The sequence below is a fragment of the Sorex fumeus genome, unplaced genomic scaffold (genome assembly GCF_029834395.1).
Source record: "Sorex fumeus unplaced genomic scaffold, SorFum_2.1 ptg000008l, whole genome shotgun sequence".
NCBI classification, from domain to species: Eukaryota; Metazoa; Chordata; class Mammalia; order Eulipotyphla; family Soricidae; genus Sorex; species Sorex fumeus.
In genome coordinates, this window is record NW_026606065.1 from 2,357,355 (window position 1) to 2,377,843 (window position 20,489).

General features: G+C 38.6%; 1 protein-coding gene across 1 annotated transcript in view; it reads left to right on the top strand.

Moving 5' to 3' along the window:
• The window catches only part of ME1 (malic enzyme 1), a 125,585-nt gene that overhangs the window by 11,862 nt on the left and 93,234 nt on the right, over positions 1-20,489 (top strand). The window contains exons 2-3 of the mRNA XM_056110023.1: positions 7,199-7,332; positions 7,852-8,001. Coding sequence (XP_055965998.1) covers positions 7,199-7,332; positions 7,852-8,001 — 284 coding nt within the window. The remainder of the gene's footprint in view (positions 1-7,198; positions 7,333-7,851; positions 8,002-20,489) is intronic.

Sequence of the window (20,489 nt, forward strand, 5' to 3'; positions counted from 1 at the left end):
TCTGGCAAACTTCCCATGGCATAACCAATATTCCAAATACTAGTAACAATGATGGGTCTCATTCTCCTAACCCTGAAAGAGCCTTGAATATGGCACATTTAAAAAAAATCTCAGGGCTAGGACGAAGGCGACGTTACTGAGGCCTGCTCGAGGCAATCGACGAACAACAGGATGGTCGTGATTTTTACTTAAATTGAAATACACTCTAAAAGTGTATTTAAAGTCCCCTAAGGTGTATTTTTCAAAGTTAGTTTTCATCCGTTAAAGTGCTTTAAAGTATGAATGGAGAATATAAGCAGATATGCCCAGAGTGTGGGGGATAGATGTACGTTAGGAGAACTAATGTGGTTGGTACTATATATGTGAATCATTTAGAGACATGGAGGAAAAAAATGAGAACTAAGGTCCCAGGCTGAACTCTCTAGTCATCTGCCTGATAAACAAGAAACTGATTTAGAAGCATTATTTTGTTCTATCTTAATTGGTCTGTCTTTATTGAGCTGCTTTAATAAGATTCCTCAGTGTAGTGAATAGCAGGAGTTTGGGGTAACTTGCAGTCATTTTGATGAAATGGCCCAACTACTTAGGAAAAGGATCGGCCCTCCTATTGGTTTGAGGATAATATTTTAGACGTCACTTCGTTCATCAGAACTTGCCCGTTCTGGTTCCTGCCCGTGTCTCCTGGTTCTTTCCATGGCCACCGCAGTTGCTTCCTCTTTGCTTTCCCACATAAGCCAGACCTTTCTGCCACATGGTCCATGCGTTTCCTCTGCAATTTCCCTCATTGATACTGTCAACTTTTTTTTTTGGGGGGGGGGAGGGATGGCTCACACCTGGTGATGCTCAGGGTTACTGGGTTACTCCTGACTCTGCGCTCAAGAATTACCTCTGATGGCGCTCTGGTGAGCATATGGGATGCTGGGGTGGGGGTGGGGGGTTCTGACCTGGATCTTGTACATGCCAGGCAAGTGCTTTACCTGCTGTACTATTGCTCTGGCCCTCACGCTGCTGCCAACTTTTCGACTGGCCTACTCCTACTCTTCTCTTTGTCCATCAGACCCCATTTTAACAGGGATGCTCACTGAACTTCTTGGTTTTGTTAAATTTTAATGTCAAGTTCCCCCTAAGTTAATTTCACTGTTATTTCCCTTTCATTCTCCTGCACGTACACACTGTCATTTTTCTGATGTGTATAGCTAGACATACAATAATCCTCTTAAGTTCTCTTTGTTCAGAGTTTCACGGGATGGTAGACCATATTCGACTTGTCACTGTTGCGTTAATTTAGTACCTATAAGTGCAGGTATTTACTCAACAAATATTGGTTGAAAGTTTTGGTGAATGCATTGATTTATTTTATGTGTCCAGTTGACTGGGCCAATGAGTGGCCACAGAACTTGGTCAGATATGATTCTGGGTATGATGTGAGGCTATTTCTGGATGAGATTAACAATTTAGTGATTTTGTCAAGCTGACTTTCCTCCCTAATGGGGATGGCTTTCTTCCAATCATTCAAACATTGAATTAAAAAAAAAAAAGCTTGCCCTAAGATCCAGCCCCCCTTACCCTTCACTCACTGGTTGCCTTAAAGGTGGGTTCCTTCTTTCTTTTTTTTTTCTGCTTTTGAACTTGGTCTGGAACATTTCTTCCAGGATCTTGAGTTCGTTGGCCTTCAGACTGAAACTATACTATCAGCTCTCCTGATTTCTCAGGCCTTTGAACTTGGACTTGGATTGAATGCTACCATTGTGCTCCCGAGTACCACTTGCCCTCCATAATTACATGAGCCAGTTCCTTAAAATAAGTTTCTTCGTATTTGTGTTCTATTTACATATGTCTTATTGGTTCTCTTTCTCTGGCAAACCCTGGCCAGTGTACACAAAAGAAGATACAACATTCTTAAAAATCTGTTTGGGTCTGAAAACGGTCACTAATGTATTCCTGATAAGCTGTCCGTTCTCACTCTTCTTTGCTTTTTTCCCTCTTCTTTGCTTTTGCTCTGCCTCCCGATCTTGAAGATTTTCTTGTATGCTGTGTGGTTGATGTTGCCTCAGGTTCAGCTATGCATGGATGGGGAAAGCAAAGCCCAGAAGGTTCCCTGAAGACTCTCTCTCTTTTGAAGAAGAGGAAACAACAGGCTTATCTCAGACACTGTCCTCCCACTGACCCACTTTTCTCGGTTTTCTTTTGACTCACTTTCTCAACCAGCCTGAGAACAAGATGGTTATTTGGGACGAGTCTGTCATCTTCTCGGGTTGCTAGCACAGGCAGAAACCTGTTCGTCTTGTGCTTGCTCTTATCTCTTGAATTCGATTGCCCTCCCCTCTGTGAGCACCTGAACTTGAACCGAGTCACAATTTGAAGAATTCTGTTTGGAAACTGTAGTTTGATGTTAATAGTAACAATTTATCAACCTTAGAAGGAATTTATGAAAAAGCAGTAGTCTGACTTTTGAGAACAAGTTATTCTTTGACTTCTCATGGATATTGGAAAGCTTCATTTCCTCTTGAAGGGAGTCCTGTTCTCTAGCTAAGCAAATTTGTCACTTATTAAAAAATTCTCAAGTTTCTGACTAAAAAAAAAAAAACTACCAAATAATTATACAGTTTCATGCTACAGTGCTTGCATGAAATAATTTTGGCACATGATAAAAATATTTTGCTGTAAATTTTAGGGTTTGTCAAGGCATGCTTTATTTTAGATGATCTTTTATAGTCATTGCTTACAGCAGTGTAAATTACATTTTATTAAATATGAGTAAAAATTTCTATATGATACAAAACAAATATTTTCTTAAAAGTTTTGTTAACATTTATTATTTGATTTTAAGTATTAGTTTTTTGCCTTTTAAAGGAGGCTATCAGAAAATTTGGTTGTATGATTAAGTGCATTAAAATTGTTTTACCAATTATTTTTCTGATACAAATTTTACACATGTCTGAGGTTTTTTTTTTAAAGAATTGAGAATTGAAGTTGCATTACACCAGAAAAAAATTATTATCTGTACTGTCAATTAGAATTTCAGAAGCCAATTTCAAATAATAAATTTTAGCACTGGCTGGAGCAATAGCACAGAGGGTAGGGCATCTGCCTTGCACGCTGCCGACCCAGGTTCGATTCCTCCACCCCTCTCGGAGACCCTGGCAAGCTGCTGGGAGGATCTCGCCTACACGGCAAAGTGTGGCAAGCTCCCCGTGATGTATTCGATATACCAAAAACAGTAACAACAAGTCTCATAATGGAGATATTACTGGGCTCGCTCAAGAAAATCGATGAACAACTGGAGGACAGTGCTACAGTGCAAAATTTTAGTACTAAGGAAGAATTGAGGGAAGAAACCCTACTAGTAGAATGTCTCTAGGGCAAATTAAAATCACTTTACTTTTTTGTAGGTGTAAAAGATGTACACGAACTACATGGATGCACCTGACAGTGTATGATATTTATAATTAAATTCAGTTTGAACTCTTCGAATTATAAACAATAAAATGCAACCACCCCTCCTTTTGTCCTCAGAGTTTTCTCCAAAAAAGTGCTGCTGAAGAGCACTAAAGAGATAGTACAGTGGGCAAGAAGCTTGCCTCGCACACAGCCGAATCTGGTTGACTCCTCAGCATCCCGTAAGGTCCTCCAAGCACTGCTAAGAGTAATTCCTGAGTCAGAGCCAGGCATAACCCTTAAGCACTGCTGGGTGTGGACCAAAAGCAAAACAAAACAAAAATTCTGTTAATTTTTAAAAATTAATTCTCGGGGGGGGCTGGAGTGATAGTACAATGGATAGGCCGTTTGCCTTGGTTCGATTCCCAGCATCCCATATGGTCCCCCGAGCACCACCAGGAGTAATTCCTGAGTGCATGAGCCAGGAGTAACTTCTATGTATCGCTGGGTGTGACCCCCCCCCCCAAAAAAAAATTCTCCAATTGCTATATTTTCTTTTTAGGACAGAAGAAAAAACCTTTTTTTTTTTTTTAGGACAGGAGCCGTATATAAAATCACATTTTATCAAATGTGTATGTCATTTACTTGTCACTAAGTGAATGCAGGAGAGTGTGTCAGTACTTCTGACAGTAGGCCTTATTAGTCGAATACTAATATTTTACTTTTATTTATTTTTTGCAAGGGGATTTTTTTTTAGACATAGCATTCAGAAACTTTGAGCTTCTTAACATGTTTCATATGTTTATGAAGAGACCCTGGCCACTCCCCCCCCCCAGTAATATCTCTTTGTTTTTTATTCTTGAATTTTTGGGTATCCTTCCAAGTCTTCTTGCTAGGAGGCCCAGGAGCTGCATCGGAGAGCCTCAGCCCACCTTGCTGACAGTTTAGTGCAGGAGTCAGAAGGTGTGGTCCTCCTTGGACCCTGCAGTGCCAGAGATGACTGGGGCTACTCTAGCGGGGGGGGGGGGGGGGGGGAGAGGCTTCTACTGTGTTTGGCATATTGAATACTCTCGGTAGCTTGCCAGGCTCTCTGAGAGGGATGGAGGAATCGAACCTGGCTTGGCCAGGCGGCGGTTTGCAAGGCAGACGCCCTACTGCTTTGCCTTGCTATTGCTCCAGCACCCAAAAAGAAAAAAAAAAAAGTCAGTCTTTGTGCATGGTTTCTTGGACTGTAGCCATTCATTTCAGCTAGATTATAGGCAACTCAGAGGGTTTCAGCAAGCTTGATTCAGTGGAAAACTTAGTTGACATTCTTCACTCTGCCACCATGATCCAGGAATCTAATTAAGCAGGAGGCTTTTCCCTAGTAACATGAATTGCCCAACTTATTCACATTCATAATTAGAAGAAAGATGGAAAGATGGAGCTCTTTGTCTGCTGACCTTCATTTCTGAGGGTTGGGGCAGGTTTATTTCTCACAGGTTGGGTCTTGTCTTCTGTGTCTGGGACAGGACCAAAGCCAGCTGTCCTTTTTTTTTTTTTTTTAGAGTAATGAACTTTCCATATATCTAGGAATCTCTATTCTGCCATTCCAAGAAAACTTTAAGGTGCAGTGGAGGATGTTATAGAATCACCCAATGAGGTAGTGGACACCTTCTTACCCAGCTAGGTGGCTTAAAAAACCTCCACAGCAGGGGGTTGCAGCAATAGCACAGTGGGTAGGACGTTTACCGTGCACGCAGCTGATCTAGGTCCGATTCCCAGCATCCCATATGCTCCCCCGAGCACCGCCAGGAGTAATTCTTGAGTGCATAAACCAGGAGTAACTCCTTTGCATCACCAGGTATGACCCCCCCCCCAAAAAAAAAAACCTCCACAGCAGTCACAATGAGTGAACCTGACCGTCATCATATCTGATGTTCTTTACATAGACCCAAAGGAGCAGTAATCAGTTTCGTCAAAGAGAAGTCTAGGGTTTCAGTATTTTTATGGGGGAAGGCCTCTAATTCTAGTCTTCCAGTTTTATGTCTGCAGAGGCTTTCTGTTATTACTTACATCCTGGAAAATACCATGTTCATTCCGGGTTATCGTATCTACCCACGAGGTCTTTTTCGTTTGTTTTTTTGAGCAAACTAAACTAATTTGTAGTAGTATGATGTTCTGCAGCCAGCGTTCATATAAACATCGAACATTAGTTTAGTCACAGGATGAGTCTAGAAAGGCTTTAGAGTAGCGGTTTGAGGTTGAGAGGAAAAGAATCATGGAAGAATAAATGGATGTGCCAAATGGTGAAAAATTCTCATTCAATCTTATAGGATCATATAAAAATAGTAGAATTGAACTTGGGAGAGGTGTATTGAAATCAGTATATTAGATCATGTACAAGATATTTCTTGACCTATTTCTTAGCTAGAAACATGGCAAGTAATGAACAAGATTCTTATGTTCATGATTTTAAAGTCTCTAGGTCTTGTCAAGTAACATCTCAAAATTAAAAAAAATCTCATAATAACAAACTCAGGAATTACTCAAGGCTGCACTCAAGGATCATTCTTGGGTGTTAGTCTCCTATTTTGTTACTTTATGTTCCCCAGATGAATGCAGTCTTTCTATGTCTGTCCCTCTCTTTCTGACTCATTTCACTTAGCATGATACTGTCCATGTAGTGCCACTTGTATGTAAATTTCATGACTTCATCTTTTCTAACCACTACATAGTACTCCATTGTGTAAATGTACCAAAGTTTCTTTTAACCAGGCATCTGTTCTCCCATTCATCTGGGGAACATAAAGTAACAAAAAAGGAGACTAACACCCAAGAATGGCCGAAATTGGTACCAGGAATCTTGTTCCATGGCTTGGAGGCCAGCCACACGTGCTAGGGGAAAAGGCAGCTCAGATAGAGAAGGGAGCACCAGATAAAGGGTGTTGGGAGGATCCTCCCAGGATGGGAGAAGAATGCTGAAAGTAGACTATAGACCAAACATGATTGCCACTCAGTGCCTCTTTTGCAAACCTCAGCACCCAAAAGGAGAGAGAAAACAAAGGGGAATGCCCTGCCACAGAGGCAGGGGGGGATGAGGGGATGGGTGTGGGAGGGATACTGGGACCCATGCTGGTGGGAAATGGGCACTGGTGGAGGGATGGGTACTTGATCATTGTCTAATTGAAACCCAAGCACAAAAATTTGTAAGTCTACAACTATACCCCCTGGTGTCTCACTAATAAAAATTAAAAAAAAAAAGAATCATTCTCGGCAGGGCTCGGGATGATACGGGATGCTGGGAATCAAACGAGGGTTGGCCAATCCCTGGACTGTTGCTCTACACCTTTTCATATTTAGTTATATTTGTAAAGATAATATCTCTCATTTACATATATTCGAAGAATCACATCTATTCATTGGCCACTAATTTCATCCTAACAATAGGTGAGCAACACAGACATGAAATAGTATTCTTGCACTTAAATATGAAGAGAGTGACGATGAAGAGACTGAAATGTGAAGACTACACAATTTGCTCATGCGTCAAAAGGCTATATTTGTAGGAATTATAAGGTCACCTGATTTGGAGGGGGTGGTTTTGGTCACACTTGGTGGTAACAGAAGGTCACCGCTTATTCTCTTCTCGGGAGACCGTGTGGCACAGGGAACCCAACTGGAATTAACCACATCGCGAGGCAAGTGCCTTGGCCCCTGTGCTAACTCTTCTGCCCTAGATCCTTTGATTTTTAAATCCATGTATTTATTTTACTGTGTGCATCTACTTGTTGTCTTTTGTCTTCTCCCTTTCAAACCACTGTATTCATTTTCTCCACAGGACTTAGCCTTCACCCTGGAAGAAAGGCAGCAGCTGAACATTCACGGGTTGTTGCCACCTAGCTTCATTGGTCAGGATGTACAAGTCCTTCGGATAATGAAAAATTTTGAGCGTCTGACCACTGATTTTGACAGGTAACAGATTCCATAGGGGATTTTTGCATTTGTTTTTATTAGATGAGAAATTGAAAGTGTTAAGAAATTTTGAAAGAGTTGTCAGCTCTGAGGAATATTTACCTGTGGGCACAATGATACTTGTTGTTTTTAACCATTTTTTATTGAAAAGCTGAGAGTTACGGTAGTGTTAATTATACTTTCATGCACACATAATTCCAGTACCACACCCTCCGCTAGAGAGCCTGCCTTCCTTCACTAGTGTCACAAATACCCGTCCCCGCCCACCTCCAAATCAAGCTAATTTCTAGATACAAAATCTCTAATTAAAATGACTTTGACTAGTAATTCCCTTACTCTATTTCCTTTTTATTCTACATTATGGTATATATTGAACTTAGAGACAAATTGATCTTTGCCCATCAATGAGAGGTAGCTCATTGATGAAGCTCTGGGAATTCCCTTAAAAATGTTTAGATTCCTAAGTGGCAATTTTAGGACTTTGTTTGAATATGAAGATAATTGTGACCAATTTTACAGGTATCTTCTCTTAATGGATCTTCAAGACAGAAATGAAAAGCTCTTCTACAGAGTGCTGATGTCTGATGTCGAGAAATTCATGCCCATCGTTTATACGCCCACCGTGGGTCTGGCTTGCCAGCAATATAGTTTAGCATTTCGAAAGCCGAGGTATGTGGACTTTTATTTTAGTATACAGATGGCTGTGTTTCTCATTTTTGTGGAATGTTTTCGATAGAAAATACATTGAAGGTGTTTTGATTTTGGGAAAACCTAAGTCATGCCTCATTTGTAAAACATTAAAAACTTAGAACTTTGTTTATGAATTTAAGCCATGGGAAAGTATTTATGAATCAGTTTGACTTTTTCATAGAAAATAAACTTAATTTTGGGGGGAAGAAAGTAATTAATCATAATTAAATTTGTCGAGGTATTATTCAACATAAATTATGTATACATTTTACAACTTCAAATTCATATTGTCAGTTTTTGTAAAATTTAATACGTCATTTTCTAAATCTAGAGTTAGTATTTAAGTAACTTGTTTGTTTTTCTCAGTTAAAATAGCACATGAAATATATATAATATATAAAGTATAAAGTATATACCATATGTATAGAATGTAGAATACGTTTTTCTACGTATATAGTTTCACTTATTATTTACTTTCAGTTGAAATAAATACTAATATTTTTAACGAAAACAACAACAAAACCCCAAGTTGAATATATTAGTGCTAATTAAACTTCCGGATTTAAGAATAAATAAATGTTTGGTTTTGGTTTTGTTTTTTGGGTCACAGTTGGCTGTGTTTGAGCCTGCTTCTGGCTCCATATTCAGGGCTCACTGCTGGTAGGGCTGAGGGGGCCATGTGCATTGCCAGGGATTGAACCCAGGACTGAACTTTACTGTGTGGGAGGCAAACACTTTACTGGCAGTACTAGTTGTCCAGCCCCTAACAATAAACAAATATTTGAATTATAACTTTATGCCATATGTGTAATATTCTATTGAAAATGCTATTCCTGAAAGGAGAATTTAATATCTGGAAGTTGCTCGAGCAGGCCCAGTCACGTCTCCATTGTGACAATTGTTACTGTGTTTGGCATATCAAATACATCACGGGGAGCTTGCCAGGTTTTGCCGTGCGGGCAAGATGCTCTCGGTAGCTTGCCGGGCTCTCCGAGAAGGGCAGAGGAATCGAAGAATCGAACCTGGGTTGGCCAGGTCGGCTGTGTGCAAGGCAAATGCCCTTACTAAATAATACGAATAGCATATATACTTTATATTATATTAAAATATTATATTTTATATACTATATATTTTATATAATACATATGTAATACATATTATATTGTACATGTAATGACTACGAATCCTCAGTGTTTTCTCAAAGAAAAATATGATTTTTTAGAATTTGGTTGTTAATTGTTGAGAATAATTTTTTGGAGGTATATAAATAGTATTTTTCATCATATAAAATTTATATGCATTATTGAAATGAAGAAGATATTTTTAAGAGAAAGTAGATAGTTGTCCGTCCAGTTCTTGTCGCATGATAGTTTGATGCACGGTTAGGGTGCTGTTCTGCCTGGTGGTGCCTTGGTGTGTGTGTGTGGCCACCAGGGCTACACCAAACAGCACCCTGGGAAGCAGGGTATGGAGGTGAAACCTGGTCCTTGTCTATACAAAGCATGCACTATACCCTTTCGAGCAATCTCCCCAGTCCTTTTTGTTGTTGTTGTTGTGAATTTCTGTGAATGCTTTATATATTTTGGATGCCAGCCCTTAGTCAGTTGTATGTTTAAACATCTTTTCCCAGTTGCTGGGATGTCATTTGTGTGTGTGTGTGTGTGTGTGTGTGTGTGTGTGTGTGTGAGAGAGAGAGATAGTTTATTTCCTTGGGTAGACATTCTGCTTTGATGTCGTCTCATTTGCCTTTTCTTGCTATGGGCTGGCTTCTCCACATACCACCACTGATGTTAAGGACTTGGAGTGTATCCTCTGTTTCCCGGTGCCTTTTGTTGAAGAGGCTTTTTTCTCAGTATGGAGTCGGCTTGTTTGTCGCTGATTAGATGTCCATAAATGCACATAAACGGATTCCCCGCCTCTACTCCCTTATGTTCTTTTTTTTCCCTTCCCCGAGATGAGATACATGCTTAATTACTTATTTTTGATTTTTGGGCCACACCTGGCAGTGCTCAGGGCTCCCTTCTGGCTCTGCACTCAGGAATTATTCCTGGCAGTGCTGGGGGACGGGATCGAGTGGGGCGGAGGGACCCTATGGGATACCAGGAGTAGTAAGCCTGATTGGCTGCATCCAAGGCAAGCACCTTACTTGTACTATTGCTGAGGCCACTGAAAATGTTTTTGTGACTTCTGCTACAGAGGTGGCACAATATCCTATATCTTAAATGCTGGGAATTCCGTGTGTGCCCAGAAGTAGTTTAAAATATTCAATTCACTTCTTTCCTAAGTATTGTATTAATTAGGGAAAATTTGGAGAATGGAAAAAATGCAGGCATGATTCAGACACTCTTTACATCAACATCTAATGATTATGTATGCATAATATATAAATCTTTTTACCAAAGCAGTAATATATATATACGTGTGTATATATATTACTGTACAAAGCTCTTAAAAGTGTAAAATAACAGTTCATTGAGTCTCTATACTCATCTAGAAACTTTAAATGTGGAAAACTTGAATGGAAACTTAAGTTTGGAATCCAAGAATAATTTTGTCACAATCCTTGCGGTATACTCAGGTGTTTTGATTTAAGTTTATACATGGCATATGGAGGCTTAAGAAAAATTTCCAAGTTTTATGTCAGGTGGTATTTGTAAAAATGCATCAGTTTGGGTACGTGTGCTTATTTTAAAGAAATATACCATAATCTCAGTTTCCATTACTAAAATTTTTTTTTCTTCAGTAGCAAGGGCTACACCAGGCAGAGCTTCTAATAAGAAAGGCAAGAGCTCTTTGCACCATACACCTAGATCATGTTGTAATATTGTGTTAGCTTTGAATGACATATTTTTGAGGCATCCAGTGAGATAAATGGCCAATGGTATAAATCTAGAAAAGAGTGGTCAAAGCAATGACACTTACTAAAGGCATGCTATGTTTGGAGAAAAAGTAATTAGCCTAAACAAAACAAAACAAAACAAAGATTATGCTTAAAAGTGATATAGTAAAATATTTTGGAATAATAGTGGATGGAATTTGTTAAAGGGGTAGTGATTTAACTTTAGTGTTAAGGAAATTTTTCTGCTAATTTAACTCTGACATTGGAATAAACTTGGTTATTCTTCCTTGTTGGAAATATGCATGTGATGTGGATAGATATTGATCATGTATATTATAAATGAATGTTGCACTGGGTGTGATTGTAAAAAAATAATTGTGTAATTTTAAAAGTGCATCTGTGGATGAATACTCCAGGTATTTGGACTATCTCCTTACGTACAACTGATTTAAACTCATTTTAGCACATTCTGCTTCCTAATTCAGAAAAACTTTAACCACAACTTTTTATCACAAGTTTAAGAATATTTTAAGATAATTTAAAATAAGAATTTAAAACAATCTGAACACGATATGGTGATGCAGTTTGTTGAAAGTCCTATTCCAGAGAAACAAACACTTGTCAGTTTGTACAGTCGTCACTGTCACTTGTCCTCCTGTCGTCCATCGATTTGCTTGAACAGGCTCAGTAACATCTCCATTGTGAGACTTGTTGTTACTGTTTGACATATCGAATACATCACGGGTAACTTGCCAGGCTTTGCCGTGCAGGTGAGTTACTCTCGGTAGCTTGCCGGGCTCTCCGAGAGGGGCGGAAGAATCGAACCTGGGTTGGCCAGGTCGGCTGTGTGCAAGGCAAATGCCCTACCACTGTGCTATCGCTCCAGCCCTGTACAGTTGTACTCTGACAATAATGTTTGGATTCAGCCTGTACTTATTTTAATGAATAAAACATTTGGTAATTGGACAGTTTTTCACTTAAAAGAATACTGTCACTGATTTTTTAGATGCCTAGATGCCCCCCCCCTGTTTTTCTATGCTTTTATATGCTTGATTATTTTATTGTGGTTTCATTAGCTTATTTTATTGTAGTTTCCTTAGTTTTTAAACTATAAACTATAACTTATAGTTTAGCTATAAGTTACATGGAAAAATTTGCTCTGAGGTGGTTTCCATGCTCCACTATTAAGGAGAAATTTCCAGGTTATATGGAAGAATTTACTCTGAGGTGGTGCTCCCATCCTCCACTATTATTAAGGAGAAATTTCCAGTTTGCTTTTAATTATTTTTTCCAAAATTTCCTAGGTTTTTCTGGTATAGGCTTCTGAAAATTTGAAGATTATTTTTAACCAGTGTTTTTGACTAAATGATATGCATTTAATATTGCTTAAAGAATATTTTAATTAGCTTTTAAAATCTCGGGCTGTTTTACACTTAGGTATTTAATAGTCAAAGTTTTCAACTCTTCAAAAATGATGAGTTTGACTAAAGTATAATTGAACTTGATTTTAATTCAATACTCTGTTTTATAACAATGTTTTATATTAACTGAAGTAAAAATTATAAAATATTTAATCGAGTTACACATTCTGTAATCAAGCACTTAAAATGAAGCACGGATGTTCATATCTAAGTTTAATATGTAAGAAGTAAAACTTTGCAGTTAGCAATATAAATACTACTAATATGACTGTCTGAAGAACATTTATGCTGTTTTATGACAATTTGTGTATTTTTAAAAAGCAGTATTACCTTATGAAATGCAATCTTTTGACTCTGACATGAGGTCATTTATTTTAAAAGCTGTATATGTATATTATGTCCTTAGTGGAATAATTTTTCTTGCCAGTGTGCCAGACAAATGCCTTATGTCTGATGGATTCTGTATTACTATAGGACTCTTTCCAGTGTTTTCCACCATGGAAAGTACTTTGGATTTTAGCTATCAGAAAAGCATTGATTAATTTACACATCATTAATTGGTATGCCTATGCTAGTTTTAAGTGAATTGATGAAGACTGTGTCTTAAATTAATATATTATTTTGGTGCTTTTGGGAGTCTGTGGAGCCTGGTAGCCACTCTCAGCGATATTTGTCTGGTATTGTGGGACCAGCGACTCTGTGCTCGGGCCTGGCTCTCAAGTACTGCTTGGGGCTGGGGGTAGTAGGGGCCACCATGCCCCCCCCCCCCATCAGGGCTTGGGGACTACCAAGCCCGCACTCACAGATGGCATGCAGAGATTGAAACAAGGGCTAGAATCGATCTGAGGCCAGTAAGAAGACTGGTGGTCTTAGCCACACTTCTCTAGCCCCCCGTCACTTTTAAGTGGCTTCGTCTCCTAGGATATGGAGCAAGAACATGAGCTCAGTTGTAAACCAACTCAGTTTCCAATAGCAATAACCTATTCACTTGGGGAAAGTACCAGTGTCTTAGTCGTTCCGTTACAACTCTGTGTAGATGACGGAGAACATACACGACGCTGGTGTTTATGATCAGTCTATTAGATTGGCTGTATGCAAGAATTTTTTGAGCTTGGAGGTGAAGAGGTTCATTTATAATCTAAGGAAATACTCTTGATGAATTTGTCCTTTGGCCGCTGTACAAATCAATCCTGATTTGTCTTCAAGGAAAAGCCAACTAGCCAGGCCTTGTTTGGGGATACCGCTAGAAGTTATTCGTTTTCATTCCTAGGTATTCATTTACGGGGAGAAAGTGTCCCTAGTGATGCCTAGAGGCCTGGGGGCCTGACCTACACTGGTTTGGGCCTGAGGATGTTGTGCTGCTTGGGCCTTGAGTGCCAGGGAGACGAAGGCCATCCTGGCATTGCTGTGGGACCCCCAGCTGTGCAGTGGGATGAGTGAAGTTAGGCTGGGCTCAAGCTCCCTAGCTATGATGCTGTACTATATTCCAATTGCATGGCACCTAAGTTTGAAGGTTAGTATTTCTGAGGGGTGGATTTCTAATGCTGCCGGCACAGTTCACTCTCAGATGAACCTCTGCCCCATCAAATTTGATTCCAGCTGTGTTCTTGGCTCATCTCACTCTGGTGCTTGTAAGAATGTAAACACCCTGTGAACTTCTCCTTATCGCATATATCGCTGTCCATGTTCCCCAGTGAATTCATTTGTTTTAACATTTTATTTCCATGATCTAAACCTAAATTATCTCTCCTCTTAGAACAAAAAGGAATGCCGTGCCACAGAGGCAAGGTGGGATGGGGGGATGGGGGTGGGAGGGATACTGGGACCCGTGGTGGTGGAGAATGGGCACTAGTGGAGGGATGGGTACTTAATCATTGTATCATTGAAATCCAAGCACAAAAATTTGTAAGTCTACAACTGTACCCCATGGTGTTTCACTGATAAAAATTAATAAAAAAATTGTCTTTCCTCTTTAAGATATTTCATTTTCAATCTGTACAGTCAAGTGTAGTAATTCATTTCACTCTCTCAAATTAGTACTGTCTACGGTTTTCTACTGGGTGCAATTCTCTCTCTCTCTCTCTCTCTCTCCTCTCTCTCTCTCCCTCTTGCTTTCTGTTATTCCACAGCCTAGAACATTAGTTCCTTGGATTTCTTAAGACTAAAGGTACACTATCGTCTTAGTTATCTAAACTGTGTAGATATTTAGGCTATTTCCACTATTCTGTTTTTTTAACCTTGTCAGTTTTGCTTCTTAACTACCAAATTATTTGTGAATTACTCTCATTCGTCCCATCCGTTTCCACTTTTAAAAAAATTAGGGTTTTGTTTCAAGAGAGTTCTAAAAGAGAGATGCCAACTTATTTCATTCTCCTGACTGAAATAATGAGTGACCCGTTTCCCCCATTATAAAGTGTGAGCTGATTATTATTATTTTTCAGTGATCTGGCCCCACTGCCTACCTCACTGCTTCCACTGTTGCTCCTTTCCTTTTCTTCACACCTGGCTCCCTCGCTCCCTGCTTCCATTTGAGGAAGCCGCAGCTCCTGGGACAATCTGTGTCTCCCTGGCAAAGTCTCTGACTTTCTTTTCTGTCTGTCTGTCTGGCAACCTCACTTTTTTTCTCGAGCACAACGACTTCTCTTTTCCATGCCAGAATTTAGAACAAGGCAAGTCTGTGCAGTGGACAAATGGGCTGTATAATATGAATACATATTGCCAATTTACTTCGTATCTTGGGCCAAAGAGACTTGATTTAATACGCCTCTTTGAGGCTTCCTATTTACTGTTATCTTTAACAAATTTTCTGAACATTAATTTCCTTACCTATTAAAAGAGATGACCTTTCTAAAACATACCTTATATGGATATATACCAGAGACATTAATAGCTGATATTTATGAAGTTAAGAAGGACCTGTAGCACTGTAGCACCGTCCTCCCGTTGTTCATCAATTTGCTCGAGCGGGCCCAGTAACGTCTCCATTGTGAGACTTGTTGTTACTCTGGCATATGGAATACGTCACAGGTCGCTTGCCAGGCTTTGCCGTGCTGGTGAGATACTCTCGGCAGCTTGCTGGGCTGAGATACAAAATAATCCCAGAAGATGATCTCCTTCAGTGTCTACCAAGAAAAAATCATCAGTGACTATGGTGAGAAGAATTCCTGTACTGGAAAATAGTTGAATAAATTGCTGTAGCTTCCATTAATTATGACTCTAGTTGAGTTAAGAAATCTAATATATGAATTTTTCCAGTTGCCCAAGTATATGCTGTCACTGTGAATTTGTTTAGAACCTCCGCTGCATCCATAAGCCCTTAATAGACAAATGGTACCACACAGAACTCAAATTCGCCAGTTTGATACTTTAATAATATAGCAAACTATATTCAGCGAAGTTTACTTTTGATTTAGTCAACTGATTTGTAAAAACTCATAATTTAGCATTATATTTTGTTTTTATAAAGGTCTATATGAGAAAGAAATGTCAAATATAGGAGACTTCTTTTTTGGTTGTTGCTAGTTTTTTGGTTAGTTGGCGTTCAGGGATTACTTCCGACTTGTCACTTAGGAATCACTCCGTCAGGCTGGAGGACCATATGGATGCCAGGGATTGAAAAACCCTGTTGTACTGTTGCTCTGACCCTATAAGAGACTCTTCTATGTTTTCTCTGAGAACTCATTTTGAAAACAGTTTAATTTCACTATTCAGTGTCCTTTATATAAAGACTCCATTTATTAATTTCCTCTCAGAATTGAGTAGTTTCCTCTTACCTTTTCCCAGATCCAGGGATCTATTTCCTTTATAAAACTTGAAAAATACTGCTTTCATTCTTAGATTTTGGCTAAATTTTGTGCTTCATTCAGTAATTTTCTTTAAACCGTTGATTTCTTTTTAAGATATATCTTCCAGACTGGAGAGATAATGAAGGAATTAAAGATCTTGCCTCATTCAATAAATAAATAAAAAAAATTAAAAAAAAAAAAAAAGATCTTGCCTCTTATGCTGCCAACCACCCTTTGATGCCCAGCACCACACAAACTTCCTTGAGTACTGCCAGGGGACATTTGAACACAGAACAAGGAAGAGCCTGAGCGCCATTGGGTGACTGGGTGTAACCCAGAACCCTCCCTCTCCCCGTAAAAGTGCCCCAATGTTCTCCCCTCTCCTTTCCAACATTTGTATGAATTCTCTTTAACGAGAATTGAAGAGCATATTTGACACTCTTTAGCCCATGAGTGCCATGAGATTAAGTGGAAAGATCATGTATTTAAAAAAAAATTAGCATTAATAGAATTTCACACCTTTTTCTTCTGAGCTTTCTTTAGCTAAGATAAAACTGAATAGAGGGGCTGGAGCGACAGCACAGCGGGTAGGGCATTTGCCTTGTACGCGGCCGACCCAAGTTCAATTCCCAGCATCCCATAAGGTCCCCCTGAGCAACTCCAGGAGTAATTTCTGAGTGCATGAGCCAGGAGTAACCCCTGTGCATCGCTGGGTGTGACCCAAAAAGCAAAAAAAAAAAAAAAAACTGACTGGAGCTTGAACTGTCTGAATGTATATACTTCCTGACTTTTTTTCTATGACAAACATTTTTGTGATTCTCCTGGAACTTACAGTGGTTAATGCCTTGTGCCGTTAATAGTTTACATTTACCAATTTATTGATTTTTCCTTTAAAAGGAAATAAAGAACAGAAATTAATACTATACATTTATCCATTTTAATGTTTGTTAAGCACCAATGCCCTTCCCCCCAAACTATAAGTATGTGATATAATACATCTTTATGAACCTTACTGTTTGAGATCCCAAATGGTCCTTTTTTTGCAGGGAAGGCTTTCACCCAGTTGGGCTGGTGATTCATGGAAGGGCCTGACAATGCTGTGTCACTTATACCCTTTGGGGTTGGGGATTGTCTGGGCATCTCCTGCAGTGCTGGGCACTTCCTGGACACTTCCTGGGCTTATCTGGTGGTGCTCAGGGGACTTTCAGGAGTGTACCCCATGATACTCAGGGGACCATATGGTGCCGGAAATTGAACTTACCAGCATGTGCCCTAACCGTTGTACTATCTCCTGGTCCCTATACATTTTCTCTTAATTATTTACCACTCTAACGCATATGCTCTTAAACTAATTTTAGTTATATATTTGGGTTATTGTCGTTAAAAGATTAAATTCTTTTGATTGCAAATATGGTGCCATATGTTAGTCTAAATTTAAATAATTCCAATAGCTGTATTCACAAATCTTTATTTGCATGGTTGAGAACAACTGTTGGTAATTTCATCAATGCCAAAAATTATTTTTTCCCTTTTCTGAAGAAAACTTTATAAAAAAATTTTAAGCATTATAGTGTACAGTACCCTTAGTGATGGTGTTTTATGTATAACACAGTTTCTTAACCACATCTTTCCCTGGGGGAGGACATGGGTGGAAGGAATATCCCATTCTTGATACGCTTCATACCTGTTGTTAATAATTTTGCTTAATTCTATAGCCAGTTATATTCAGTAATAAGTTTTCATTAGTATCAAACTTTGTCCCATAATAGCACACTAAGATGGTTTCCTCTATTAACATCAGTGACAACTAAAATACATGTTTATTACTCTAGATTATATTTATTACTGTGAGCTGGAGCGATAGCACAGCAGGTAGGGCGTTCGCCTTGCACGCAGCCAACATGGCCGACCCGAGTTCGATTCCTCCGCCCCTCTCGGAGAGCCCGGCAAGCTACCGAGAGTATTCGATATGCCAGACACAGTAACAACAAAGTCTCCAATGGAGACGTTACTGGGCCCGCTCGAGCAAATCGATGATCAACGGGAGGGCCTTTACTTACTTACTTACTTACTTACTGTAGATCAAAAATTATCATCATATTTGCTTCTGTAAGAGAATTTGGAAGATTATGTATCCTCTTTTTTTATGGGGGGTGGGAGATTGGGCTATACCAGTTGTGCTTAAGGCTTGCTGCTGGCTCAGTATTCAGGGATCACTCCCAGTGGGACTCAGAGGACCACCCATAGGCTGTGCCGAGGATCAAACTGGGGTTGACCGCTTTTAAGGCAGATGTATTACCTTTACTATCCTTCTCATTCCTTGTACCCTTTTCTTGATTGATTTCTAATCTACAGACTTTTGTCATAAATTTGCAAGGAATGTCATTTCCAAACAATTTAAAAGATTGATGTGTCAAACAAGAACATACCTTTTATTTAAATGTATAAAAAAAGAATGCAATCATCATTTAAATTCCACTACTCATCTAAAATATATAAGACAAATACTTTTCTAACTAAAGTATTTATAGTGTTCATTTATTTCCTAAAACCTATACTTTAAACTCCCTATCCAAAATTTTATCTTGTTATATATGTTAATGCTTTATTTTTATTACCATTTTTCCATGAAATAAAACCATATATAAAGTAACATTAATGACTTTATTCTTTGTAGTTGTCTTCCATTGTTCAAAATATCTATCAAGAATATTATTAGTACACAGCTGACCTAGAAATTGATATGTGTGTTTTAACAAAAGTAATGTTATTGGAAGTAAGATATGGTAAGATACGTCCTCTTCTCAATTCTTGTATATCCAGACATAAATTGTTTAGAGGTCAAAGACGGTGATTAGCATCAGTTTCATACCTCTTTTCTATGCTCTATGACATAAAACCTAAATAAATAGATTGGACTGGAATGAGAAATGTTAAGCAATATCACTTCTTTTAACTTTCTAAATTATATGCTAATAATCACACTTATATTAGCATAAAAACATTATTGTAGCTGACAGCTCAATTACACTCTTATTTAATAAGATTGAAAGCAGAGAATTTTTTAGTGATCCTAATTGCAAAAGATTTTGGTATCCTGTCATCACAGCCATAACTTTTTCAATTCTGATAATAATTCTGGGAAGTAATTACATTGACTTATTCATTATAAGTAAGTTATGAAGTAAGATAATTATGGCTCATTAGTTTATTATAAACATCATGTAATATGTAGCTGACATAACTTTCTGTGAGGTCAAGAGTATGAAATAAGGCACGTTGATTACTTTGGTGAGAATGTTTGTATTCACATATTAAATTTTACTGTCGAGTTTTCATTTCTTATTTTAATTTTTACTTAATTGATTTTAGGGTCCCACCTGACTATATTCAGGGATTACTCCTGGCTCTGTGTTCAGGTATCATTCCTGGTGGTGCTTGGGGGAACCATTGGCCAGATTTAAACCTGGGAACGCTGCATGGGAGACTAACACCTCACCCACTGTTCTGTCTTTAGCCCCTCTTCTGATGAGCTTTCAGAAACAAGAAAATTATGCAGAAAAAAGTGAACCTATACATTTCTTAGACAAAATGATTAAACTTTCTACAAACCAATATAAAATTAGTTGTTAAATACTAATTGGTGAACAATTTACTTTTTAGATAGGATTTAGAGAAGATAAAACATTGCATAAGACAGATTAATAAATTTAACTAATAGTATTAATTCTTTGATTTGATAAAACTAATGTTTGATTTTCTTTTCATTTTGGGTTACATCCAGCAATCTCAGGGGTTACGCCTGTCTCTGCACTTAGGAATTACTCCTAGCAGTGCTCAGGGCACATATGGGATGCTGGGACTCGAACCCAGGTTAGTCGCATGCAAGCAAGTTCCCTTCTCTCTGTATACTATCGCTCTGGACCCCTCCCACTTGATTAAATGAAGTATTTTGGAGTCATCCTCAGTTTTTACCTGGGAGGTTTATTTATTGTTTCTAAAAATATTTAGTACTTCTGGGAAATGGTTATTTTTAAAACATCATCATTAACCATTTATTTTTTTCCCCGCTGTTTGGGGACTTTTTTCTGGCTAGATTATTTTGTCTATCTGTTGAGAATAGTGGGGAACCTATGTTTTCATTAAATATAAAATCATTTTCAATGTGTATCTTCTTTTGTTTTACTTTTGTAAGTGTATCCCTTAAGACTAGGACTGTACAGAAAGAGAGGGATAGACATAAAAAGATTGCATTCATCTGGGGGATATAAAGTAACAAAATAGGAGATTAAAACCCAAGAATAGCCGAGATCAGTACCAGGAGGATTACTCCATGGCTTAGAGGCCAGCCAGGCATTCTAGGGGAAAGGGTAGCTCAGATAGAGAAGGGAGCACCAAATAAAGGGTGTTGGGAGGATCCTC